Source organism: Symphalangus syndactylus, chromosome 21 (genome assembly GCF_028878055.3).
Source record: "Symphalangus syndactylus isolate Jambi chromosome 21, NHGRI_mSymSyn1-v2.1_pri, whole genome shotgun sequence".
Taxonomy (NCBI): Eukaryota; Metazoa; Chordata; class Mammalia; order Primates; family Hylobatidae; genus Symphalangus; species Symphalangus syndactylus.
The window spans coordinates 34,981,189-35,008,686 of record NC_072443.2 but is presented as its reverse complement, the minus strand read 5'-3'; the positions used below and the strand labels follow the sequence as shown (position 1 = coordinate 35,008,686).

Below are 27,498 nucleotides of genomic sequence, written 5' to 3'. Positions count from 1 at the left end.
ATACCGTTCGAAATTTGATTGCACCTCATAACCTAATATGCACAGAGCAAAAATTCACAGAATCAAAAGAAAAAATAGACAAATCTACATCATGGCATACAATTTTAATAAACTGCTCAGTAATTAACAGACGCAAAAAAAAACCAGAAAGGGTTAAGAAAATTTGAACAATGAAACCAACTTGATCTAACTCATATACACATATACACATACATACAGAGACAACACTTCACCCAACAAAGGCAATTTTTTCAAGTGTACACAAAATTGCCAAAACTGACTGCATATTGGGCCCAAAGACTGAAATCCTACAGAGAAAATTCCTTGACAATGTTAAAACAAAAATCTGTAAGAAAGACAACTTTAAAATCCCATTTACTTAAGCAAAAATCTCAAAATAATCCATGAGTCAAAAAGATGACATGGAAATTTCAAAATGTTCTAAACTGAATACACAAGGGATGCAGTTAAAGTCATGTCTAAAGGAAAAAAAATTACATACATATGTGTGTGTATGTATATATACAAAAACATATATATACATACACACACACACACACACACACACACGAGAAAGGCTGAAAATGAGTAATCTAACTATCCATCTGAAGAATGAGAAAGAGAATAAGAAATAAGCCCCTCTCCAAATAAAAATAAGTAGAAGAAAATAAGATAGAAAAGAAAATAATGAAATAGAAACAAACATAAAATAGAATCAACAATGAACCAAAAGTGGGTTCTTTGAAAAGTATAATAAAATTGAAGATCTCTTGGAAAGACTGATCCAGAAAATGAGAAAAGGCACAAAATACTAACATAAGAAATGAAAACATAGGGCATCACTACCTATCCTCCAAGCATTAAAAAGACAATAAGAAAATATTATGAACAATTTTTTTGTCAGAAGATTTGAAAGCGTGTTGACAAATTCCTACAAAAATGCTAAGTGCCAAAATGACACAATCAATCTGACTAGTACTATAATTATTAAAATGTTAAATCTGTAATTAAAAATCCTTCCCTTAAAAAGAAAACTACATGCCCAGATGAATTCTGCAAAACAAAGAAAAAATTATCAATCTTAAACTCTTACACAAGACCAAAAACAAGATGAACACTTTCCAGCTTTTTAATGAGTCCAGCACAGCCTTGACACCAAAACGTTGCAAAAGCATTTTAAGAAAGAAAAAATTTGGGCCAATGCAATTCATACACATATGTGGAAAGAAAATAAAATAGCAAATAGAATCCAGTGATATAATAAAGGATATATTCATCAAAACCAAACTGAGATTACTCCAGAAACACAATAATGGTTTAATGTTTTTATAAATGTAATTCACCATCAGTAGAGTTGTATAGCAGAAGCATGTTGGGCCCATAGAAATGTAATTTACCACATTATTAAAAAAATGGGGGAAAAATCATATCCTCAACTTTAAGATAAAACATTTGATAAAATTAAGTACCCAGTCACGATAAAAATTCTTAGAAAAAATGGGAACAGAAAGAAACTTCCTGTTTTAGTCCATTTTGTGTTGCAATGAAGGAATACCTGAGACTGGGTAATTTATAAAGAAAAAAGGTTTATTTAACTCACAATTCTGATACCTGAAAAATTTTAGGTCTGGGTATCTGAAGAGAGTCTTAGGACACTTTTGGCACGGCAGAAGGCAAAGGACAGCTGGGTTGTACAGAGATCACATGGCAATGGGAAGCAACAAAGCTAGAGAGGAGGTGCCAGACTCTTTTTAACAAACAGCTCTGCAGGAATTAATATGAGTGAGAACTCACTCTTCTCCCTCTACCACCCCAGGGAGGGCATTACTCTATTCATGAGGGGATCTGCCCTGCAACACAAACACCTTCCAACAGACCCCACCTCCAACCCTGAGGATCAAATTTCAACATGAGGCTTGGCAGAATCATCCAAACTATATTACCTCCCTAACCTGAGGAAAAGGCTTCTTCTGCCAGGCACAGTGGCTCACATCTATAATCCCAACACTTTGGGAGGCTGAGGAGGGTAGATTGCTTGAGGTCAGGAGTTCAAGACAAGCCTGCCCAACATGGTGAAACGCCATCTCTACTAAAAATACAAAAATTTGCCAAGCATGGTGGTGGGCGCCTGTAATCCTAGCTACTCAGGAGACTGAGGCAGGAGAATCACTTGAACCTGGAGGCGGAAGGTGCAGTGAGCTGGGACCATGCCATTGCACTCCAGCCTGGGCAACAGAACAAGACTCTGTCTCAAAATAAAAATTAAAAAAAAATTAAAATTAAAATAAATTTTTAAAAGGCTGTTTTCTTTCTTTTTTTTTTGAGACAGAGTCTCGCTCTGTTGCTCAGGCTGGAGTGCAGTGGCACAATCTCTGCTCACTGCAACCTCCACCTCCTGGGTTCAAAGTGATTATCCTGCCTCAGCCTCCCAAGTAGCTGGGATTACAGGTGTGCACCACCACACCAGGCTATTTTTGTATTTTTAGTAGAGACAGGATTTCGTCATGTTGGCCAGGCTGGTCATGAACTCCTGACCTCCAGTGATACGCCAGCCTTGGTCTCCCAAAGTGCTGGGATTACAGGCGTGAAGCACAGCACCCGGCCTGGCGTCTTCTATTTTTTTAAAACGCTACAAAAAAATTATACTTAATTTTGAAATGCTGAACACTTTTACCTCTGAGATTACACATGTAACAATACTTATAGTCACCGCTTTAATATCACACTGGATGTCCTAGCCAGTGCAATAAGGCAAAGGAAAGGAAAAACAATACAATCATTGAAAAGAAACAGGCCTTCTTCATCATAGATGGCAAATCTAAAAGATTCCACAAAGTATTAGAAATAAGTGAAATTAAGCAAGGTCTCTTTACATAAGGTCACAGTACCAAAATGGATTGCATTTTACATGCCACAATGAGAAAACATTTTATAAATATTATTTATAATAACATCAAAAAGCCAAATAACTTGAAATAAATCTATAATTAAAATTAGATTAAATTTAATCTAAAATTTATAGTTATATAAGACGTCTACACACAGAACAAACCAGAAGATTTTATTTAAGGAAAACCTCAATAAATAGATAAACCAGGTTCATGGATTGGAAGACTCAGCATTAGAAAGATGCCAAATCTAGCCCCACATTAATCCATATAAATTTAATGAACTGCCACTAAAATTCCTGCAGGCTTTTTATGAAAATTAATAAACTGCCACTAAAATTTATGTGGAAAGGAAAAAGGAACAAGACTAAGTACAATAAACCTGAATAGGTGAGCTTACTCCAACCAATATGAGGATCTATTAAAAAGCTATAATGAGACATTATGATACTTGTACAGAGATAGAAAAATGGACCACTGGAACAGAGTCCAAAAAACTCCAGGCATATATGCTTACTTGATTTATGATAAAGCCAGCAGTGCACAGCAGAGAGTCTTTTCCATAAATGGTGATGGCTGACTAAATAGTAAATGGGGGAAAAAATATGAACCCTATCTTATATAATCACAAAAATAAATTTTAGATGTAAAGGCAAATAGTAAAGGCAATTAGTAAAGACAATTAGTAAAGGCAAATAATATTCCAGGGGAAAAAAATTTCATGATGGTGTACTAGAGAAAGATTTCCTAAACAAAAACACAACAAATTAATTGGAAAGAAAAAGACTGGTTTTGACTACACAGATAGATATTCAGGAACCGCTTTTTATCAACAGAAACCATTCATAGAGTGAAATGGCCAGAGTAGAAGATATGTGCAATACATATAATTAATAAAGGGTTCATGTTTAGCAAATATAAACAATTCCTAGGAACCCATAAAAAGATGAAAGACAACCTAACTGAATAAAAAGGAAAAAGAATGAACAGGCACTTCACAAACGAGGATATTCAAATGGCCCATAATCTTAATCTCAATCATTAAGGAATTACAAATTAAAATCACAATCACCATTACATGCTGACCAGAATGGTTAAAAGAAAAATACTGATATTACAAAGGACTGGTGAGAATGTAGAGCAATTGAAACTCTCAAACATTATTGGTGGGAGTATGAATTGTTATAAGCACTTTGGAAAATTATTCCAACAAAAATATGCATAATATGAACCAGCAATACCACCACCAGAAACAGGCACAATGATGTTCACAGCAGTACCATTCATAAAAGCCTCAAAGTGAAAATAACCCAAATGTCTATCCAACATTAAAACTGATAAATTATGGAACAGTCATGGAACAAAATACTGTACAGTGGTAAAAAAAAAAAATACTGCTACATGCAACAACATGGATGAATCTCACAGTGTAAGCAAAGAAGTATTACAAAGTTCAAAAACAGGAAAAACTAATGTGTGGTGCTAGAAGTCAGAATTGTGGTTGAGAGAAAAGGATTTGTGACTGAGGAGTATGAGAAGGACTTCTGGAGTCTGGTAATGTTTTATTTTTTGACCAGGAACATGGTTTCAGGAATATCCTCACATTTTAACAGTTCATCCAACTCCACATTTATGTATGTATTTTTCTGATGTATATGTCAATTTAAAAGTTTTAGTATTTAATGAGTCTCTCTCAAGTTTCATTCAAACCACCTCATACCTCACATCCTCAAATGCTGCATTTAACTGGCACTTTGACTTTAATCAAGCCTAAAATCTCACAGCTTACACAGTCAAAACAAAAATCATCATCCCTGTATTACAAGCTGAATTGTGTGTTGAAGCCCTCACCTCTAATGTCTGTTAATGTGAACTTATTTGGAAATAGAGTGTCCACAGATGTATTTAAGATGTAAATTAAGATGTGGTCATACTTGAGTGGGGTAGCCCTTAATCCGATATGACTTTTGTCCTAGTGAGACATACAGGGAAAATGTCATGTGACAACAGATCAGAGATTGTAGTAATGCAGCAGTAGGCCAAGAAACACTAAAGAGAGACAGCCACAACCAGAAACTAGGCAGAAGAAGAAAGGAAGGATTCTATCCAGAGTTTCAAAGGAAACATGGCCTTGCTTACACCTTGATTTCAGACTTCCAGGCTCCAGAACTGTGAGAGAATAAATTTATGCTGTTTTAAGCCACCCAGTTTGTGGTATTTTGTTATGGCAGCCCACACTTCCATGTATGCAACATCTAATTCCTACATCAATCTTCCATTCAATAACCTTTACAATATTTTCCCATCTGTCTGAAAACTCCACTGATTTTCCTCCATTTCTTATATCCTAGAATTATTAAGAGGTATTATTTTACCTTTTAATTATCTCGTTTCTAAAACTTTCCCTTCCATTTCTACCATTACAACCCTACTTTAGGCCTCAATAATATCTGTATTTCTTAAATCCTACCTTCCTTATATCACCCCTGTTCTCAAACTTTCAGACACCCTATCACATCACATTCAAAAAGCACTCAGTCTGACTCTATTCTACTTCTTTCCACACATAAACACAAGTGGTTCCCAGAACACATTTTGTTCCTTATCGGCTAGTCTTTCACAGTACCTAGAATAGTCTCTGGTAGACCTAGTGCTCAATTAAATATTAACATCCACAGAACATAAACTTACTACTGCCTCCACACCAATTTTCACGTTTCACAAGTTCATGTTATGCTAATTCATGCCTTCAATACTGACTCTTTTCATTCATTCTTAGTTGATGTCTTATTCCATTTTTCACTACAGGTTCTATCCTAAGTCCCAATATCACTCCACACTCATTCTAAAAGTTTATCACTTAAATCGCTAAAGAACAAAACCTTTTTGTAACTTCCCTCTCTCACACCTAGAAGTGTCTCAACATCTTCGCCTATCATTTTCTCTTCCCTACCTAGTAGAAAGAAGTGTCTTCCATTTCTAATACTAGCGTCTCTCATCTGTGTTTTTAATGTTTCCACTTATCGCTTTTCCTGGACCTTGCCGTATCAATGAGCTTCTCCTGCTTCTCTCCCAAAGACACAGAAGTCTCATCATATAAATTAAATTTTTTAAAAAAAGTTTTTCAACTTTCTTTAGTGGACACTGTGGACAATATATTTTCTTGGGCTATGGCAACAACAACATCCAGTTTCTATGAGCAGCAATGCCAGTGTCAGAGGCAAGGCTATAATATCCAGCGTCCAGGAGAGAGCAGGTAATGACCTTGACAAACTGCCCACAATATACTATCTTAGCTATGGTTCTGGATATAGTTCTAGATGCCTACCTTCTTTCAGTTCTTGATTTCCATGCCTGAAGCATCCAATATCTTTCAAAAAACTGTCTTTTAACCATGGGGTCAAGTTTCTGATGTTTGTGAATAAAACCTTGACTGATGTCTTGGCTTGGGCTGCTGTAACAAAATACCATAGACTAGCTGGCTTACAGTCTTTGTTACAGCTCTGGAGCATGGAAGTCTGAGACAAGGGTGCCAGCATTATCAGGTTCCTGGTGATAGCCCTCTTCGGGGCATGCAGATGCCTGCTTTTCTGCTACATCCTTGCATGATGGACAGAAACAGCTCTAGTGTCTTCCTCTTCTTATAAGGACACTAATCACATCATGAGGCTCTACCCTCCTGACTTCATCTAAACCTAATTACTTCCCAAAGGCCCTATGCCCCCAATACCATCATATTGAAGGTTGGGAGCTCAACATATGGATTGGGGGGGGAGGGGAACACAAACTTTCAGTCCATAACAACTGACATAGTCTTCTTCCCTCACAAATTACTCTTTTTTCTCTTTTCTTTCTTTCCCAAAAGTTGTCCCTACTCTCCTTCTTCACTATCCCGTCATTTCTTAATCCTTTAAGACAGGGGTCTCCAACCCCCGTACGAGTCTGGCCTGTCAGGAACTGGACTGCACAGCAGAAAGTGAGTGGTGGGCAAGCAAGTGAAGCTTCATCTGTATTTACCAGCCACTCCCCATCTCTCATCTGTATTTACAACTGCTCCCCATCGCTTGTATTACCACCTGAGCTCTGCCTCCTATCAGATCAGCAGCAGTATTAGATTCTCATAGGAGTACGAACCCTACTGAGAACTGCACATGTGAGGGATCTATGTTGTGCACTCCTTAAGAGAATCTAACGCCTGATGATCTGTCACTATCTCCCATCACCCCCAGACGGGACTGTCTAGTTGCAGGAAAACAAGCTCTGGGCTCCCCCTGATTCTACCTTATGGTGAATTGTATAATTATTTCATTATATATTACAATCGAATAATAATAGAAATAAACTACACAATAAATGTAATGCACTTCAATCATCCCAAAACCATCCACTGCCCCTAACCCCAGTCCATGGGAAAACTGTCTTCCACAAAACCGGTCCTTGGTGCCAAAAAAGTTGGAGACCTCTGCTTTAAGATGTGACATTTTTCTCCTAACCACTTTTACTAAAATTACTGAGTCACGAATGCCCTTACCTCTACTAAATGTATTCATTTATCAACTAAGATTTTTCCTTTACCATTATTTTTCTCCTCTCTCCCTCCCTCTGATAGCTTATCCAATCAAAATACCTCAATCAAAAAAAAATTTCTGGCCCCATCCACTATTCCCTTCCCTCTCTCCACTTTTCTGTTTCTTCTCTCCCTCTCTCTCTTCTGCCTGTGTTCCCTTCTCTCTCTGAAACAGCTCATCCAATGCAAATACCTCAATCCTGATAATTCCCAGTTTCACAACCTACCTCCTACCCCTCGTACCTCACCCTCCTATCCCCACCTCTCACAAATTTCCAGCTACAGCTCAAAAGTGCACCACAAATGCATGTGAAACCTTACTGGATTGATTAATCAATCCTCTCATCATCCTTTCCTAGTTATTCCAAGTTGGTTCGTATCTAACTCCTCCTTCCTCACCCACAATGATATCCAAACACCATATCATCTACTTCTCAGATCCAAGCCTCCCTTCAAATCCCTTTGCAAAATTGCCATTTATCTCTGTAATCCTCTCTTTCCATGGAACATCACAATGGTTGTCACCTTCACTTGTCTGTCATAGCTCCAATATATTTTTTACATTTCTGCCAGAGCTATACAATCTATCAAGTCATGGATGGACTCAACAGTTACCTGCCTTCAAAAGCTCCTCAGTGGCTACCACAGTCTAATCTCCTCAGCAAAGTATTTAAAAATCCATGACTTCCCTCCATAAAGTTCATGCTTGAGTCACATGGGAACACTAATTCCTTCTAGAGTCCTCATCTCAGTAGTCTTTTTAAGTTGGAATGCCCTCTTTTTCATTGACCTTCCCTCACAAACGGAAATCTAAGCTATTCCTTCAAGATTCAGCTAGAAAATTAGCTCCTCTAAGTCTTCTTCCATCTCTAAATTGGTCCTCTTTCTATAATCCGACAATACTTTGTTTAAATTTCTAACATAAGACAAGTCATTTTTGTTCACTGTATTGTTTGTTGTATTTACATAGCACTTTATTGCAATTTAATTTCACAGCAATTCTGTGAAGAAAGTATTTAGCCAATTTAACAGGGGAAGGAAACAGGCAGAGAAGTAACTGGGTTAATACACACACACACACACACACACACAGAGAGAGAAAGACATCTTTCATTCCAATCTCCTGACAATTAAGTTTTACATTTCTTAAGGGCAAAGACTCCAAGGAGCCTAGCAGAGTCCTTTCTACATAACAGATGCTTTGTAGGGTTGTGGTTTTTTTTGTTGTTTTGTTTTGTTTTTTGTTTTTATGGTGAGACAGTCTTGCCCTGTTGTCCAGGATGGAATGCTGAGGCAAAATCTTAGCTCACTACAGCCTCAACCTTCCGGGCTCAAGCAATTCTCCCACCTTAGCCTCCTGAGTAGTTGCTACTACAGGTGGACTCCACCATGCCTGGCTTATTTATTTATTTATTTATTTATTTTTTGGTAGAGACGAGGTCTCACTATGTTGCCCAGGCTGGTCTCAAAGAAATGGGCTCAAACAATCCTCCTGCCTCAGCCTCTCAGGGATTACAGGCGTGAGCCACCGCACCCAGCCTGCTTTGTTTTAAATATGTTTAAAACCACCGTTTTATCTGTCTGAACTCTTGAAGACATAGCTCAAAAGTCTCATTTTTAATTCTTCCAGCCCTTAATAATATTTTTGTAAACTATATTATATCACTTGGCATGTTGTTACAAATGTCATTTTATATATAAGCATGCCATTAATCGTACTAATGAGTTCATAAGCTTTAGAGCGCCAACATGCCTCATTCCACCGTAGTATCCTTTATACTCCCTATCACATGGTTGTTGCTCAATAGTCCCCAATTTATCCCTTGCTCAAATCTCTTAAGTCCTTTTTTTTTTTTTTTTTTGCATGACAGATATAGATCAACTGTGACTAAACTTTACTTCTGTAACAGTAAATATTACTTAACCCATTCCTGAAATATAAAGCTCATACACAGGTCACGGAAAAAGTATTCTAAGTACATGAAGGGAGAAAAATCTAGAGTGACTATTTTAATTGACTGTAGAGGGCAGCAAAGCAACAGTAGTATCCTCAAAGAAAACCATGTATTTTTCTTGGGGAACTTCAAATGTGTTTTATATTTCAAGAGATGCTGTCAGGATTAAAGCTTCTGAAGGAAAAAGGGCTTTGGGGGATGCCAAATACAAATTTCACCAGCTACTTATATATTTAAACATTTTTACTATTAACTATAAATATAATGAAAATATACCAATGCCCAGATCGTTTTACATGAAAAACAAGCTTGATAAACAATGTAGTTTCAAAATAGCCACCATAATTGCTGAGTACTTTAAGAATCCAGAAGTTGAAAATCTTTTCTCATTGAAAACTGCAAACATAATTTCTTAATTTTATTTTCTTAAGTACAGAAAAGAATGTCAATAATCTAGATAGTCTTATTTCCTGCTAATTAGTATTACTAATTCTAAACTTGATATGCCTTTTTGTTATTCAAAATCAGTCAACTGTAGGGTCTATACCAGTTTAAAAGAAAAAAAACTATAAATCCTTTGGCACTGTACTAGTATACAACAATAAACAATGCAACACCTTGAAAAAGAACAGAAATTCCCTTACTATTATTTCAATATTGAAGTTCACTGTGCTTTTAATATGCACTAGGCAGAAAAACTGCATCAAGATAATCATATAACCTCAGAAGTGTTTATAGGAATGGGGAAACTACTATAAAAGTTGACATTAAATACAACTGTATTATTTGCATGTTTCTCAAAGATCGTGTTGGCAGTAATTTTTTACTTCCTTTAAATTTAACAAGCAGAAATGCAGAGTTTTAGAGTGACTGCAGTAGCCATTAACATAAGCAGGCTTATGATTTAGTGAGAAATGCTGCTATCATGTTTTAGCCCTGTGCCTTAAAGAAGTATAGAGCTGTTAGCTATATGCCTTCTTCCACTTGATTCTCCTCCAAAAAATTAAAGCAATAGAGAAGGACTTTTTTATTTCGCATTTAAAATAAAGTAGGTAGGGTATCTCTAAGCAGGTTTTAAAAACTAGGCAGTTTATTGTCAGGCTTAGTATTAAATTAAATGTATAGCCATGAATGATTATCTCTAAATCAAATTAGTAGGGAATCTGACTCTATAATGAAAGGACATTTAAACATTTTTACTATTAACTACAAATAAAATATATCAATGCCCAGATCCTTTTACATGAAAAACAAGCTTGATAAGCAAAGCACAGTTTCAAAATAGCCACCATAATTGCTGAGTACTTTAAGAATCTAGCTACAACTAAATTAGAAATCTTATTAATAATCTTCAAAAACTAGGGCCTAAGATTTTCAGTAATAGCAATGTCTATCATGAATAATTCACACAGTTACTATATTAAACTGATTTTACTACAGTTTACCAATACTAGCATTTCATTAATATTTTTTTCTTCTGAATTGAAGCAACAGAAGAGTCAAGCACACGCTTGACATTATAATGTTCTCAGACACTTAGTTGAAGTCCTAGCCCTGCATAGTTTCATATTAGCATACTTCCATTACAAAATAGACTATTTTAAATTTACCCACTTCATTCATAAAACTGAGTTCCAGAGTCAGATGTGTCATATATAAAGTACGATACATCTCATAGAAGCTGCTTAGGCTAAACAGGTAAATAATATACAGCTGATTTTGAAATAACAAAGCAGAAGACTACTATTCTCGTAGAAAGTCAATTCTGCAAACATCTCAAATTCAAAATGGGTGAGGCAATGGGAAATAGAACTGAAGAGAGAAAAAAGAATTTTTTAAAAAGGAAAAATCAGTGGAGAACTATCTCAAGTAACATCTTTAAGTCTATCAACCTTTTCTAATCATCAAGAGTACAAATCTCTTTAAGAATATATTCCTATAGTGTGTTCTGCATAACATAGCTTCTGCAACATAATATATATTACACCCAAGAATTTTTTTAGTTTGTTAAACGGGATATTTTACTGAAGAATTTCTTAGACCATTAACAAATTAATTCACATTGTAACTTTCCATGAGGGGGTATATCATTAGCTTTTCCTATTCCCAAATGTATTAAACCATGGTACTTTTTCTTCCAAAAACCTACCTTCTGAGACTAGTGTTTCACAGAAACACTTTAACAAAGACTGTTCTAAACCTGAAAGCATGAAAAAAATGAAAGCAGAATTGCATGCTCACTGTATGCAAGAAGTGGTGAGGGAAGCCTTCCTGGAGAAAGTCAATCTTAAACCAAGCCCTTCAGAATTTGATTAGGTAGGAAGAGCAATGTCATTCTAGGCCTTATGGGTAAAGACCACAAAAGGGCATAATCCACTTTAGAGACAATTAAAGATTTGGACCTGAACTATCCAAACTGGTGGCCACCAGGAACATCACAGTTGACTACGAAGTGCATTAAATGTGGCTAGTCCAAACTGAAATGATCTATAAGTATAATATATCTACTGGATTTCAAAAAATTATTATGAAAGAAAATGTAAAATATCTCAATTTTTAATAACAATTGCATGCTGAAATGATATTTTGGTTACATTGTGTTAAATAAAATAAGATTAATTTCACCTATTTCTTCTTTGCTTTTTAAATGTGGCTTCAAGAAAACTTGAGATTACATGGCTTGCATTAAATTTCTATTAAAACGTGCTGGTTTGGACTAACCTTGATTTCGCCATCAAACTCTTGAAATAAATATGAGTGCCTACTACATGCCAAGCACATGGGAATACAAACAGTGAACAAAACAGTGAAGCACATTTCTTTCAGAAGATTGATAATATTTGGTCAAATCGTAAATGAAAATGCTATAATAAATAGCACTTGTCAAGAGAAGAAAGAATTATCTGATGTTGTCTTTCAAAATACAAATGTCCCAATCCCTGGACTCCACACCTCACCTGTCTTACAAAAATTGTTGATCTAGTAAGTCCATAGTGGGGCCTGGCCACATTGCGTCAAAAAAGATTCCCTAGTAACTATGATTTTAACTCACACATCCTCTCTTTGCAGGCTCTGGCTATTTGAGAATAGCTATTTACAGCCCCACTCCCTTTTTCTGTTATTTTATTTCTTATGATAAAACCTGGGCTGAGAGCCTAAAGGGCCTCTACTGGGTCCAACAGCCAACCTATTTAAAGTAAGAACAAGTTTGATCTTTTTTTTTTTTTTTTTTTACCCATTAAAGTTGAAACCAAAGTTTTTTACACATGACTCACATTTCAGTTTATGAGTATCTACTCACAATGCAACAGGTCTTCCCTACTCATCTTATTTAGCAGAATGAATGGTGGGCAGTCAGTAGTCTTGCAAGAAAAACAATCTGCTGGATGCTATACTAAAGAAAACAAGTAAAATTCAAAATACAAGTATATAATATCCTTTCTAAAATAACTATAGTACCTGTAATATGGCTATATCTAGACTCATAGGAGGCAGGCCTCATTAAAAATTTGTAATTGATAAGTTACATTATAATTAGTAACTCTTTTAAGAAAAAACCTTGAAGCTACCCTTAATAAAGTTTCAGATTTTTTTTTTTTTTTTTTTTGAGATGAGAGTCTCGCTCTGTCACCCAGGCTGGAGTACAATGGTGCAGTCACAGTTCACTGCAGCCTCCTCCCCCTGGGGTTCAAGCAATTAGCCTGCCTCAGCCTCCCGAGTAGCTGGGATTACAGGCTTCTGCCACCATGCCCAGCTAATTTTTGTATTTTTGGTAAAGATGGGGTTTCGCCATGTTGGCCAGGCTGGTCTCAAACTCCTGACCCAAAGTGATCCACCCTGAAGTGATCAGCCTCCGAAAGTGCTGGGATTACAGGCATGAGCCACTGTGCCTGGCCTCACATCAGATTTTAAATAAATGATTAAACTATATCAGAGTTTATTCTAATAAATAAAAAGCATAAATTTTATAAAATTCAGTAAAGAATATAGATTCAACAATTTAAAGACCATTTTAGACAAAAGTACATGAAGTAATCAAGCCTATGACAGATTAATGGTGCTCAGATTTTTGGATCTGTGTGCACGGTACACAAAATTGTCTTTAAAGTTTCATTATTGACTTAACGGTTATTTGATTTTTAACCTACATTTACATATTAATAGTAATTATTAACTGTCTCATCTACTGCAAACCATGTAGTGCTTGTCAATTTTTATGAAGATTTTCATAGATTACATAATATGTTATAGCAATGTATTATTTACTCACTAATTTTTAAGGGTTAAGTTACAGAATGTCAAAATGCTCTCTTTTAACAAGGATTTTCATAACCAGCTTCCCTTCAATAATTTTCAAGTAATTAACAATAACCCACAAGTTTTATCCCTTAACTATACACATACAGAACATACATCAGAATTGCCAAATTACTAAATTGTAAATAGATGTTAAGTATGAGACATAAACAAGGTAAATACATATAATACACACAATTGCCCAGCTTTTCCAATTCTTATTTCTGATGTTGTAGATAACTGCAAGAAAGGAAGATTTGATCTTTCTGCTTGCTTCTAAATTTGGGTTACTTTCCAAAAATATCTGTTTAGGATGCAGAAAGACTCATGCAGGCAATATGTACTATAGACCCCAACTGATACCATCAGTAACTTAAAGCAGAAGCAAACTGTGAGTCCCTTTTCCAATTCCTATCTTCAGCATAATCACTAACATTCTAAGTGACCTTATGGAACTGCCAAATCTTAAAATGTAGTGGACATCATTAAGGGAATAGTCAACTAGTTTCCATACAATTATACAACTGAATTATTTTGACTATATTCTAATATTCTGAACACTCATCATCTGTATATTTATATAAAGTAAATTAAACAAATATTTGAAGATCACTGGGCTAAGACTCACTATATAGATGTAAAGTACAAATACAGCAAGTCAATTTGAAAACTCAATTATTCAGCACATCGGTGTAGAATTTAAGAATCACCAATACCAGCCTGGTTAGTTTATGTTGTGCAATATAATAAAATGCTAACGTTTGAGTTCTACTATATTTCATGCACTCTCCTAAGTGTTTTATTCTATTCTGTCATTTAATTCTCACAAGATCTTTATCAGCAAGGTAGTAATGTTATCTCTTTTTAAAACAAGAGAAACTTCAAGTTTCCAAAGTTAAATAACCTGCCAATGATTTACAGCTAGAGAGAGAAAGAGAAAGGGAGGAAGGGAGGGAAGGGCAGGGAAGGAAGGAAGAAGACATCTCAATATGATCTAACCCAAATGATTTTTTAAAAGTGACTGTTTTTTTCACTGCACATTCATAAGTCTTTACCTAGTGGGGGTACGTGTCCCATTTCTGGGCAAATCAAAATACCTCACAAACACCAAACTGTTCTACAATCATGTTTCCTTTAGGTCGAATCCGAAGTTATAAGCATCTTGAAGCCAGGACTCTGTCTTATGCGTGTGTTATGTTCCCAAGTGCCTATCGAGTAGTCAAAGTGCTTTTAGAAGTTCCATATCATATCAGATCTTCTTTTCTGTGCTCTTTTAAACATCCATCTTAAGATGAAGCCTTGCTGAAAATGGAAAGAGGCATAGAATCCCAGAGCCAAATGGGACCTTACAAAGGTCAGTCTATCTTGTTATTCATCATTACCATACCCATGATAATATTCTCTATGTCCCAAAAAAAAACTGTGGGAAGTAAAAGTGAGATAAATCTAACCATCTATGAATTGATTATTGCCATCATAAACTTAGAATTTCATAATTAAATGACGTTTATCAAGTCAGATGATGATGTAAGCCCAGTCCCCTTGACACTTATACCTAGGAATTTCTAAGGCTTAAAAACAAAAAAAAATCTGGCAATTTGACTACCTGTAAAACTCTCATTTTAAAAGTTCAGTTCTCCAAATAAGATAATGCACACCCCCAAAACAGACAGCCAGCAAGTCTTATATAAACATTTTTATAGCCTTCAGAATATCAGGTCCACCAGTTTTGATGGATATTTTTAACAGTTAAATTAACACGATAAAGTTAAGGCCACGCTATATATCAAACATATCAAAATATCAAAAATAGCAGCAAAAGGAAAAATCTATATGTCATAAAAATAAGTAAAGCATTCTCATCAACAGATCATCAGCTACAGTCATCTTTTTAAAGCTTAAAAATCTTTTCAACTCTAAAACTGGCTCCACGCAAATATTAACTACATGCCAAACCTTGTAAGCAGTACTATGAATGTCATTACAACTCTATTAACTAAAACAGTAGTTAAATCAACAACTTGTTAGACTAACAGCTTACTTGAAGAAAATTTTGCTTCCATACCACTAAGCTTCCATAAGTCACAACAACTGCGCCCTATTCAAAGACTTAATTCCAAAATAAAGGTTGATGGAAAAAACTCGTCATAACGGTTCACAAATTGGGGTGTTATAACACTATAAGCCAAAAAAGGAAGCTATTTAAATGAGTAGCACACAGGAACACAAAACTAGTGTCTACCTCTATAACAAGAAGAGTTGACTCTAAACACTACACCTGCTCTAAAACACAGTCCATTTGCCTACACTGCTTAAGTTTTTAAGCTCGGAATTAAAAATCAAGTCCTTCCAATGCTACGTTGAGATTTTTAAAAACTGTTTTCTTCTTCCATGTGAAACCCAATGTGTTCCTTCAAAAAGTAATCAACAATTCATTTTCACAACCACTAAAAAATTATCATGTAGTGGCTCACGCTTGTAATCCCAGCACTTTGGGAGGCCGAGGCGGGCGGATCACGAGGTCAGTAGATCGAGACCACGGTGAAACCCCGTCTCTACTAAAAATACAAAAAAAAAAATTAGCCGGGCGTGGTGGCGGGCGCCTGTAGTCCCAGCTACTCGGAGAGGCTGAGACAGGAGAATGGCGTGAACTCGGGAGGTGGAGCTTGCAGTGAGCCGAGATTGCGCCACTGCACTCCAGCCTGGGTGACAGAGCGAGACTCCATCTCAAAAAAAAAAAAAAAAAAAATTATCATGTAAATAATTCCTGCATCAGCTATGCATATTACCTGGCTTCAGTCTTCCACAGAGCTTTGCCTAACTAGATCTGCCTCTGTGGAGGTATATTCTCAGTCCTCAACATAAACAAAGTCAGGATAGTAAACTGGTAAGGTCCCCTCCAACTGTCCTCTCACTCAACTGTAAGCAACATCCCCAATTCTCCTTCATGGAATAGAACAGCACACAAATTCAATCTAGACCGGAATCAATTTAAAAAGGTATAGCATTAAGAACTTTGCCTTGGAACCAAGTATCTGGGGAGTCGGCATACACAAACAGCGTACAATTACTAACATTCCATTTATCATACTATACTCTGTGTAAATCAGATTTCATTACAGTGCTGGAAACGTGGTGGTAAACTGTTAGTGGAAATTCTCAGCCCAGAAGAGACACTCAATCCCATCATGCAAACTTTGCTTCCCTCATAACCAACTACCTGACTCACCTACCGTGTAACAGGATTCTCCTCCTCCTAAATCACACTATCCAAGAAATTTGCACACATCTCTCCTTTTAACAAATACTAGTAAAACTTCAGTTTACGGTTTTATGAAATACTGAAAACCAATCTTTGAGCAAGCTTAAGTTCTGCCCCTCTACTTTTCTTACCAAGAGCCCTCAAATACATAAGGTCTCGCAGTGTTCTGATACTCCTCCTCCCACCAAAGACTGGTGTCCTTATTTTCCCAAATCACTGCCTCCCATTCTCTTGCATGAGGCAGACTTTTTTTTTTTTTTTTTTTTTTTTTAGCACGATCCTTAATAAGCAGGCTTCTAGTCTGGCATACCTGGGAACAAAACTCAGAGACTAACTCCCAAATATGACAGGAAAACAGTAACATAACACGAGGGAAGAGATGGGAAACAGGCGCGTGACTGTTTTGGTTAGAACAGCCGGGGCACACAGTCCATGAAATCAGGTATTTAACGCGTAAATCTTGTTTCTGGGGGTTGGTAAAATAAGCACGGGCAGTGTGAGAGACGTCCCACAAGCTGGAAGGCAGGGACGAGGGTCAATCTAGAGAGATCCAGAAGCTGCCAGGGCAGAGCCGGGGGAGGGGGCACAAGACAGAAGAAAACTAGCTGTAGGGGATTCTGCGGCTGGGTGGGCTAAAATGGTGCCTTCTCCAGGGTGGAAGGCCATGAGAAGTGGACCCGGAGGCTTCATTCCATCGGGCTCCGGTCCCCAGGGTTTCTGCGCTCACAGCTCAAGTTTCACCGGGAAAAAAAGAAAGCGGCAAACGTACATCCCGGCACCTTAACCCACGAGGGTTCCCAGGGAATGAGCGAGGAAGTAACGGTCCCCGGAGCAAACCCGGAGTTCGGCGCACGAAGCACCATCGCCAACCCTCGGCCATCCGCACAGCGACCCGCGCGGCCGCGGGGGAGGGGAGCGGGCCGCCGGCGCAGCATTCGCTGGCCCGGCCCTTCCAGGGCCTCGCCCCGAGCGCGGCGAAAAGTTTCCAGCCAAAGTCCTCGGCACTCGCTCGCACAGCCAACCGCCTCGCTGCCCTGGAGAACGGCTGACGGAGCCGGCCGCGGCGCCCGCACCCTCAGTGGCGGCTCCCTCAGCCCACGCCGGCCGCCGAGGTTCACCTACCACAGAGCCTGGAGAAGAGCAGCAGCGGGAAGAGCAGCAGCAGCAGAGGTGGCGTCGGGGGCTGCAGCAGGATCCCGGCTCCGAGGAGAGAAGCGGAGGAAAGTTGTGCTTTGCCGCCTCCAGGACACAGCGGGGACCGCCGCGGGGTCCGCGCCATCCCCCACCCTCCCCCCCGGCCCGCTCGCCCGCCCGCCCCCCGGCTTCCCCGGCCCCGGCGCCTCAGGCTCTGGGCGGAGGCTGTGGAAGGTCCGGCGCGCGTGTCCCCAGCTCCCAGCTCTAGCGCCGTCGCTGCCGGCTGACACTCGGGCGAGCGGTGGCGGCTGCCTCGACACCGCCGTCGCCGACGCCACTGCCGAGGCTGAGGCGGGAGCCGCCCGCCGCCGCCGCCGCCACTCCCCTCCCCCCGGCACCCGCCCGCCTCGAACTCCTGGGAACTCGGAACGCACCACCCCGCCCCACGCGAGAGGGGGAAAAGAAACCGACCCTCAGAGCTGGCGCCCGACTCGCCCGCCCTCCCCGCGCAACTCCAGCTCCCGTCTGATCCCCGGGCGCAAGCCCTGTCTCCTCCCACCCCGCCCTCCTACACATGCTCCTCCCCTTTCAAAAAAAAAAAAAATACTCTTTTCATCCACTTTGATAACGGGGTTTCTCCCAAAGCAGAGATTTAAAAAGGACAGGAAAATCTGGAATAGGTTAGTCGGCCCCGCCCCTCGTTCCTGCCTGGTTTCCCCCCCCTTCCCTGCCTTTCCAATGGTCTCGCCCACTCCACCCCTCGCGGGTCCACTGAGGCCCCGGCGCCGACTGAGGCGAGGGCTGCTGGACCAACACGCTCGGCCCTCGCCTCTCACGGGCGGCGCTCTCCCTGTGGCGGGGACCTGGGACGAGGAGGTTGGGGAGGAGAAGCCAGGAGGGGGCTGCCCTTCCGTTGCCCATGCTAAAGGTTCCTGTGTAGGAAGCTGGACGCAGCCTGCTGGACTAGTAATCTTCCTCCTCGCTGGGGCGCGGGGGACTGAAGGGAGAGACTTTCTCCTCCTTCCTGTTCCTCGGGACAGCTGTGCTCTCCGAATCCCTCCCTTCTTCCCAGCCCACTTATCCCCCGCTCGCCAAGGCACGTTTGCACAGGCGTTTTTCCTGCTCTTTGGGAGGGCGGCTTTGTAGAACGGTCGGCGGAGCTGGGCGAGGAGAGGGGTCTCAGAAGGTTTGCTTTCTTGCTCTTGCTTCTCACTGGCCGCTGGGCTGTCCACTTTCCGCGCCGGGCGACTGGCAACAGGAGGCCATGGATTTCCCCCAACGAGTGCGTTGGTGTTTGTCTTTGGTTTTGTTTCATTTGCATGTTCGTATGTGTAGTTTTATTTTCTTGCCTGTTTTCCTTTGATCGCAGAGAAGCGACCTCGGGAAGTATTAAACATTTGCCCGTATAAGAAGAGCGTCTGTGGTCCACCACGACCCTCGCTTACCCCAGGTGGCTGCCCGCCCTGCCCTCTCCATCCTCCCGCCTCTCACAGTACCGGCGGCTTGACCTTGAAGCCACTGCCACATCGGTTCCGCGGGGGGAGTAGGAGGGTGGACAATTTGGACTGTCCGGCGTAGGGGGCGAATTGAAGGCGGAGGACACCAGTCCTCAGGCCTGACACTATTAATTTTATGTAGGTCCTGTGATCTCCACGAGGTAGCCATAAATGTGTTCCAGTAACAGGAAAGCTGAACAAGGATCAGCCGCCCAGAAATTAGCCTGTCGCAGCTAAACTAATGCATGCTTGCGGCCAAGACCACGCTGTCCTCGGCTTTCAGTCAATAGGGTCTTCCCACCTTCCGCCCGCTGGATTACAAGGCTTTACTCACCTCCAAGGCTGCAAGCCATTCGTCACCCTGCCCACCTCTTTTTTCTTTCTTAACTTCTGCCTCCCTTCCAGTCTCCCAGCGCTCGGTCTAGTGCCTTTTTCCCTCCAGCCCTTTCCTCTTCCCTCCCTCCCTGTGCCTGTCTGCCTCTGTGGTCCCCTGTAAGCTTGTCTCCTGCAGCCAAGGCTTTCTATCATCTATCCTCAAGATGCACTTATGAATAAACCTTGTCCTGCATCGCTCTGGGAGCTCCCCTGATGATGATCATAATTGACAAAATGTAGCTATTGTGACATTCCTCAGCTGTGCTGACACCACCATTTCCCTTGAGAAAATTTCTTTTCCTATATTCGCATTCCCTAAACCTAATTTAACTGCTAAATTTAGACAGCCCACTGCGCAGCCACTAGCTAATTATCTGTTTAGATAGCACTTTAACACGTTGTTGAGACTCAGTTAAATGTTAAACAACCAAAATTTTAATATCACTAGCCAATTTCATTCCCCCAGGTTTTCCCTGATGGCTCCACATCTCCAAGAAAAGTAATTTAGCCAACATTTCAAAAAATACCAAAGGCTTAACTTGGGTGGGGGCCATCAGGCAATTGCTACAGAGACCATAAGGAATTAGCAGGTTTAGTTCGTCTCAAAAAGATGACATGGAGCTTTAACAAATATATTTCCTCCATACTTATAGAAATTGAATAGTGGTCTGCTATGATCTTCTCTGACCTAAAGTGAAGAGAGAGCATTGATGAGCATTATTTATAGATGTTATACAGGCATTAAAAGAGCACCATGCTGGTGTTTTATGTGCATATATGTATTATATTCTAATAATAATAATTTGTGTTTATACAGCATCTTCACCTAAAGATGTCAAAGCACAAGCTCACTTCCCACAGAAGGTAGCAATTACTATTATCTGCTTGACAGCTACAAGAACCTAGGCACAGAGGTTAAGTGCTCTGCAAATACTACCAGCCAGTGATGGTTTTCCTGCCAGAACCAAGTTCTTGCCTTCCAGTGGACACCATTGACCTGTCAAGATTATTCTTTAAGTTAAAAAGTAAGATAAGTCAAATTTCTACTTTCTATAATAAAAGTGTCCAATCTTAAATTACATTCTCCTCAGATGAATGAATTTTAGAAATACTCACCCCAAGCTTTCCTGTTGGAAATTTTTACTGGCCACAGAAAAAGATTTTACATTACATATACAACTCATGTTTTTCAAGGGCAGAAATACTATTAATTTTTTAAAAACCTTTAGCATGAGAGTATTAGTGCGTTCTATGCCATTTTTAGTCTTCTAACTTTATAGATAAGTTCACATTTATTGTTTGAGTAACAAACTGTTTAAGGAATACTTAATTATAGCTAACATTAATATTTCTGACACTATTGAATAACAAAGTATACATGCATTTTTTTCAGAAAAAAATCATCTGAACAGAAAGCAACATAATCCTAATGCCAACAATAGTTTCATTGTTTTGGGTTAAGAGTACTGATGGTGTCCATCCTACTTTCGGCTCAAAGATTGTTTGCCAATTATCAAGGTTCATTAACTCTTAACTAAAAAACAAAGGTTGACATCTTAACAAAGAAGTAATTATGTACAGTGCTGGGCATTTTACATTTACTCAAATAATCCAAGTGAAAGGTTTGAGACTGTTATTAGAATTTCATAGCTGACTCTGAAACAAAGAAGGTATTTTATAGGAGAGGTAAGACATTATATACTTCAGCTAATTCTTCTTAACATCAGCAAATTTTTTATAACCTGCTGTGTGAGGAAGCATAGCTTTTCCTTTAGTAGAAGAGGTGAACGGTATTTTGTAGAATATTTGAACTTTGTACTATATTTGATAATAAGCTTATGTTACCCAGTTAGGATCACAGTTTTTGTAAAGAGAATTATGCAAATAATAAAAAACAAACTGCAAAACCACAGAAAAGTCCATCCACTTGCAAAACGTTCACCAACCTTACTCTTATTAAATGCAAGTCTTTCTTACTGAAGAGATCTTCCCTGTATGCTCATATGACTTTCTCCCTCCTATTTCCTTTGAATCTTTGATAAAATTTAACTTTATCATTGAGGGTCTCCAGGACCACATGATATGAAAGAGCTGCCCCCACCCTAATCCCTATGCCCTCAACTTGCTTTATTTTCTCCATTGCCCTTACCATCTGACGTATCTCTAATTTACTGTCTGTTCCCTTTCACTAGAATGAACATTCCACAAGGGCAAGCAAGTATCTATATTTTCACTGTTAAAACTCAAGTAGGCCAGGCACAGTGCCTCCTGCCTGAAATCCCACCACTTTGGGAGGCCAAGGCTGGCAGATTGCTTGGGTCCAGGACTTCAAGACAAGCCTGGCAACATGGCTGTGTTAGTCTGTTCTCATGCTGCTGATAAAGACATACTTGAGATTGTGTAATTTATAAAGGAAAGAGGTTTAATTGACTCACAGTTCCACATGGCTTGGGAGGCCTTAATCATGGAGGAAGGCAAGGAGGAGCAAAGTCACATCTTACGTGGTGGCAGGCAAGAGAGCATGTCCAGGAAAACTCCCCTTTATAAAACCATCAGATCTCATGAGACTTATTCACTATCAGGAGAACAGCACAGGAAAGATCTGCCCCCATGATTTGATTGCCTTCCACTGGGTCCCTTCTGCAACATGTGGGAATTGTGGGAGCTACAATTAAAGATGAGATTTGGGTGGGGACACAGCCAAACTATATCAATAGCAAAACCTCTTCTCTACTATAAATACAAAAAAGAAATTAGCCGGGTGTGGTGACATGCTCCTGTAGTCCCAGCTACTTTGGAGGCTGAGGTGGGAGAATCACCTGAGCCCAGGAGGTCGAGGCTGCAGTGAGCCAAGATCGCATCCCTGTACTCTAGCCTAGGCAGCTGGAGAAAGACCCTGTCCCCCCAAAAAAACCAAAACCAGAACAAAACAAAACAAAAACCCCAAGTACCTAGAATAATGTCTGCCATATAGATTCCAAACTGGATGATTAAATGATTATTATGACATAGCATATTCAAGTGCATGTCTCATTCAGTAGAGGTTTCTACTTCTTTAACGACATGAACATAGGATTGATCATGTATAGTTTTTTTAAGCTGGAAGGTGGTTACTCTGACCATTGCTTAACACTCTTGATATAATTGTTATTAGTGCTGTTCATTAAACTATTATCTCTCCAGTCTGTATTCATAGTTCTGCCCTGGTTTTGTAAGGCTGGTGCTAGGACTCTGCAAACTGTGTATCTCTTTTACCAACTGGCTTCCTGACAGGTTCTATCAACAGAGGTCACTGGAGGAAATGTGGACTCCTGGAGTAAGAGAAAAGGGACTTGTTCCTTTCCATTTGCTTCTTGCTATCAGCATCACCTCAGCATTAAAAACCTGTCATCCTGTCTTTAGCAGCTGATTCCAGCCTCCCACTTCTTTTACACTCTAAGTCCCAGAGTCCTCATGACTCCTCAAAAGTACCAGCCCCAGCTAGGCTGTTTCTACTTCTCAGAGGTCCAAGCCCCAGCTAAGGAGGAGGATGGCTCCTCTAAACTTCTGAGTTCTAATAACACAACCCTTCCCCCTAGTCCTCCTAGCTCTAAGGGTAGTAACAGCTTCCCACAGCTTATATCTCTAGGTCACCACAGTGCTTCCCTTTTTGATCTGGAGAACCATCCCCCCATCCCTGTATAACATTTTCATAATATTCCCTTGGTTACATAGTATAGTTTCTGTGTTACTGACTGGACCTCAACTTATTTTTCAGTGACTATTTCCCAAAATCTTCCCTTGTAACAGTTACTTTTTTCTAAGTTGAACTGCTTAAAATCACAGAGCCAACATAACTCCATCAATTAATGTAAATAAAAACAAGGCAAATGAACAAAATTTATTCTTTCATTGGCAGTAATCCAGGTTAGCAGAGATGGGTTGGAAATAAGTAAATTTGGAGGTAATTATGTTGTCATTTCAGCAATATATACATATGCTATGTATTTTTGTTGTTGCTCCTCATCCAGGTCATGGTAAAACAAACATAAATTTCTCATTTTTAGATGATTTAGGTGATTTTTTTTTACGAACTTAGCACTTGAGAATTATTATGAAATTAAAAACAAAAGGAATATACAATTTGATAGAAGAAAGAAGACCTTGTGTTTGATAGGTCACTAGGGTGGCTATAGTTTACTATAATCTATTATATATTTCAAAATAGCTAGAAGAGAATAGTTCAACTGTTTCTAGCAGAAAGAAAAAAACAAATATTTAAGGTGATGGATATCCCAATTATACTGATTTTATCTTTACAAATTACATGAATGTGTTGTCACATGTACCCCCCCCCAAAATACGTACATCTATTATGTATCAATACAAACAAATGAAATTTTAAAAATTATTTGAGAAAAGATTATTTGGACTTTTCTCTTAAACTTACAATGAAAACAAACTTACATTTTACATAACTATCTAAAGCTTAACTCTATTCGTAGTATGCAACTCCTGTAGAGGTGCTGGTGTTCCAAAAAATACAGTTTGAGAAACTGATATGCAGGCAGAAAGAAGAGCTATACTGTATCATTATGGTAGGTAGGTTAAATAATAGGGTAGGTAGCTTTAATAAAGATGATTAAACTACTATGTATTGGAGTCTGTGTTAGGTACTGGACATAGAAAACCCCAAGTCCTGACTCCAAATAGTAATAACAATATTCTTGCAAACATTGGTGGGATGTATAGTATGCTAGAGAGCAGAGGAGGACTCTCAGGTCTGCCTAAAAGAGACTGGGAATCCTTCACCGCACAGATAATGTTTGAACAGTCCTAAAGAATATCTAGAAATTTTACATATGGATGGAGGAAAAGCAGCAGAGGGAATAGGAGAATGATAGATGGAAAGCTACAGAGGCATGACCAAGTATGATGTGTTCTGTAACCCACAAGCATGCCTGTGCTGCTAGAGAGTACCACACAAAGGGGAATTGGGAGATAAGGTAAAAATGAAGTTAGATGGGTAGGTAGGGATTGTTTGTACCCTGTAAGGGACTTTGGATTTTATCTGGTCGAACATAAGAACAAATGAATTTTGAGTAGGGGAATGACAAGATTAGATTTGCTGGAAAAGTCAGAGAAAAATGTGAAGACAGATATATTGCCGGGGGATTTGGGAGAATTATAAGTAGGAGTTTAGTAAAAAAAACTTGTTATAAGGAGCAGAGTGAATGAAGGTCTGAACTTTCATTCATGGATGAAATAAAGTGATAAAGCAGATGGAAAGGAGAAAATGAATTCAGGGGAATTTTAGTATTTTAAAATAGTTTATTTCCAGAGTGGGTTGAATATATGGTGTGGCTAGCTAGGAGGTAATAATCTAGACAACTGAGAGAAGCAAAAAACAAAAGGCATGAGAGCAAAGTGATGGAAAAAAACACTCAAAGAAGGTAATGAAAATATGGATAGAGGCAGAGAGATACTAGAAGACAGAACATAGAGAAGAAAATAGGGGTGGAAAAGCCAAATGACAAAGGTTTACAATAATGCAATTGGTGATTTTACAAATTATTGAGCAAAATTTTAGGGCAGATTTTATCATTTACTTCCACTAAACATTGTTCCTTGAAGTCTCATGTCTGAGTTAACTTGCTTTATGTAATGTCCAGTACAGTTTATTTTAACATTGTCAATAACCAAAAAATATTTGTTGAAGAGAGGAAGAGAGGGAAAAGAAAAGAGTAGATGGTTTTGCTGTTGTATTTAGATTGAACTGAACTAAAGAAGTCTGGTGTCTGTGTAGGTTCAGTACAGTAAAAAGCCACTTCTTCCCACATGGGTATTTCAAAAGATCCTGCCCTAATTAATTACCTAAAGCATTGTTTCTAACTTGTACCCTTTGATATCTAACCCAAAGCAGATATTCATCAGACACGCCATGGCCGCCAACCCAGAGAGACATACAGATGGAGTCTGTATAATGTAATGGTAAAACCCCTGGAGCCACATTGCCTGGGTTTCAGTTCAAATCCTCACCTTGTAAGCCTGGGCAAGTTACTATCTTACTTTCCTCATGTGAAAATAGGGAAAATGATTATTTCTTCCTCACGATATTTCAGGAGAAAGTTAGTTCATGTAATTAGTTTAACAGGGGCCTAATACATAAAGCCCAAGAAATGTTAGGTGTGGTAGTAGTTGTATTATCAGTAATATTAATATTAGTATTTTATTATACTTCTGAGACAGGGTCTTGCTCTGTCACCCAGGCTGGAGTGCAGTGACACCATCACAGCTCACTGCAGCCTCGACTTGCCCAACTCAAATGATCCTCCCACTTCAGCTTCCCAAGTAGCTGGGACTAGCAGCATGTACACCATAGCTGCCGATTTTTAATTTTTGTAGAGATGGCGGTGGGGGGGGGGGTCTCACTATGTTACCCAAGCTGTATTAGTATTTTAAACATACGTTTAGAAATTGCATATCAATCATAGCAGCCGGGAGTGGAATTTTGATTAGGCTCATGTTGCCAACAATCCAATTGAAATCTCAAAACCAATTCTGATAAACTCTGACTTACATTAACCAGATTGTGTTAATTCAGCATCATTCTTCTTTGTTTACAAACTTCTGCAGTTTATCTCCTGAATAACACTCCCCAAGAGGTCAAAATTTTAATCTCCCAAACCTATGAACAATATATGGGAAAAGGGGATTAAGTTTGCAGATAGAATTAAGATTGCTAATCAGCTGACCTTAAAAATAGGGAGATTATCCTGGATTATCCAGTTGGGCACAATGTAATCACAAGGGGCCTTAAAAGTCAGAGGAAGGTAGAAGACAAGAGTAAGAGAGATGTGACCACAGAAGAATGGTCAGTAAGACACAGGTTACTGGCTTTGAAGATAGAGGAAGGGAACAGTGAAGCAAGTAATACGGCAATATCTAGAAGACTGAAAAGGCAGGCTGGGCGCAGTGCCTCATGTCGGTAATCTTAGCATGTTGGGAGGTCAGGGTGGGAGTCCAGGAGTTTGAGACCAGCCTGGGCAACATAACAAGACCCTGTCTCTACAAAAAATTTTAAAAAGTAGGTGAACATGGTGGTGCACACCTGTGGTCCCAACTACTCTGGAGGCTGAGGTAGAAAGATCACTTGAGCCTAGGAGTTTGAGGTTGCAGTGAGCTGAGATCTCACCACTGCACCTCAGCCTGGACAACAGATGAAGACCCCATCTCAAAAAAAAAAAAAAAAGTAAAGACACATATTCCCCTTAGAGCCTCCAAAAAGGAATACAACCCTGCCCATACCTTGATTTCAGCCAGTGATATCTGTGTTAGACTCCTAACCAACAGAACTGTAAGATAATAAATTTGTGTTGTAAGCCATTGAATCTGTGGTAATGTTGTAGCAGCAGTAGAAAACTAATCCATCTCCCAATCCCCTTACCTTAACTCCTTTGACCAACACTCAAGAACCTTAACATAAAACTCAGTTTATTTATTTATTTTTATTATTATACTTCAAGTTTAATACATGTACAGAATG

The 27,498-nt window shown here is 39.2% G+C and overlaps 1 protein-coding gene across 13 annotated transcripts in view; it reads right to left on the bottom strand.

Annotated features, from left to right (window-relative positions):
- Positions 1 to 20,184, bottom strand: part of NECTIN3 (nectin cell adhesion molecule 3) — a 129,806-nt gene extending 109,622 nt beyond the window's left edge. For 5 of the 13 annotated variants that reach the window (XR_010118631.1, XR_008653479.2, XR_008653480.2 and 2 more), the window contains exon 1: positions 19,933 to 20,184. Coding sequence is in view for 9 of the 13 variants with exons in the window: in XM_063630649.1 (XP_063486719.1) it covers positions 19,933 to 20,126 (194 nt within the window). In the remaining 4 variants the exon portion in view is untranslated. Of the gene's footprint in view, positions 1 to 12,711; positions 12,800 to 14,803; positions 14,849 to 17,099; positions 17,231 to 17,737; positions 18,487 to 19,932 lie in introns of those variants that run through there. The other 8 variants (XR_008653478.2, XM_055259316.2, XM_055259320.2 and 5 more) reach the window with 7 other exon arrangements.
- Between the last annotated feature and the right edge of the window lie 7,314 nt (positions 20,185 to 27,498).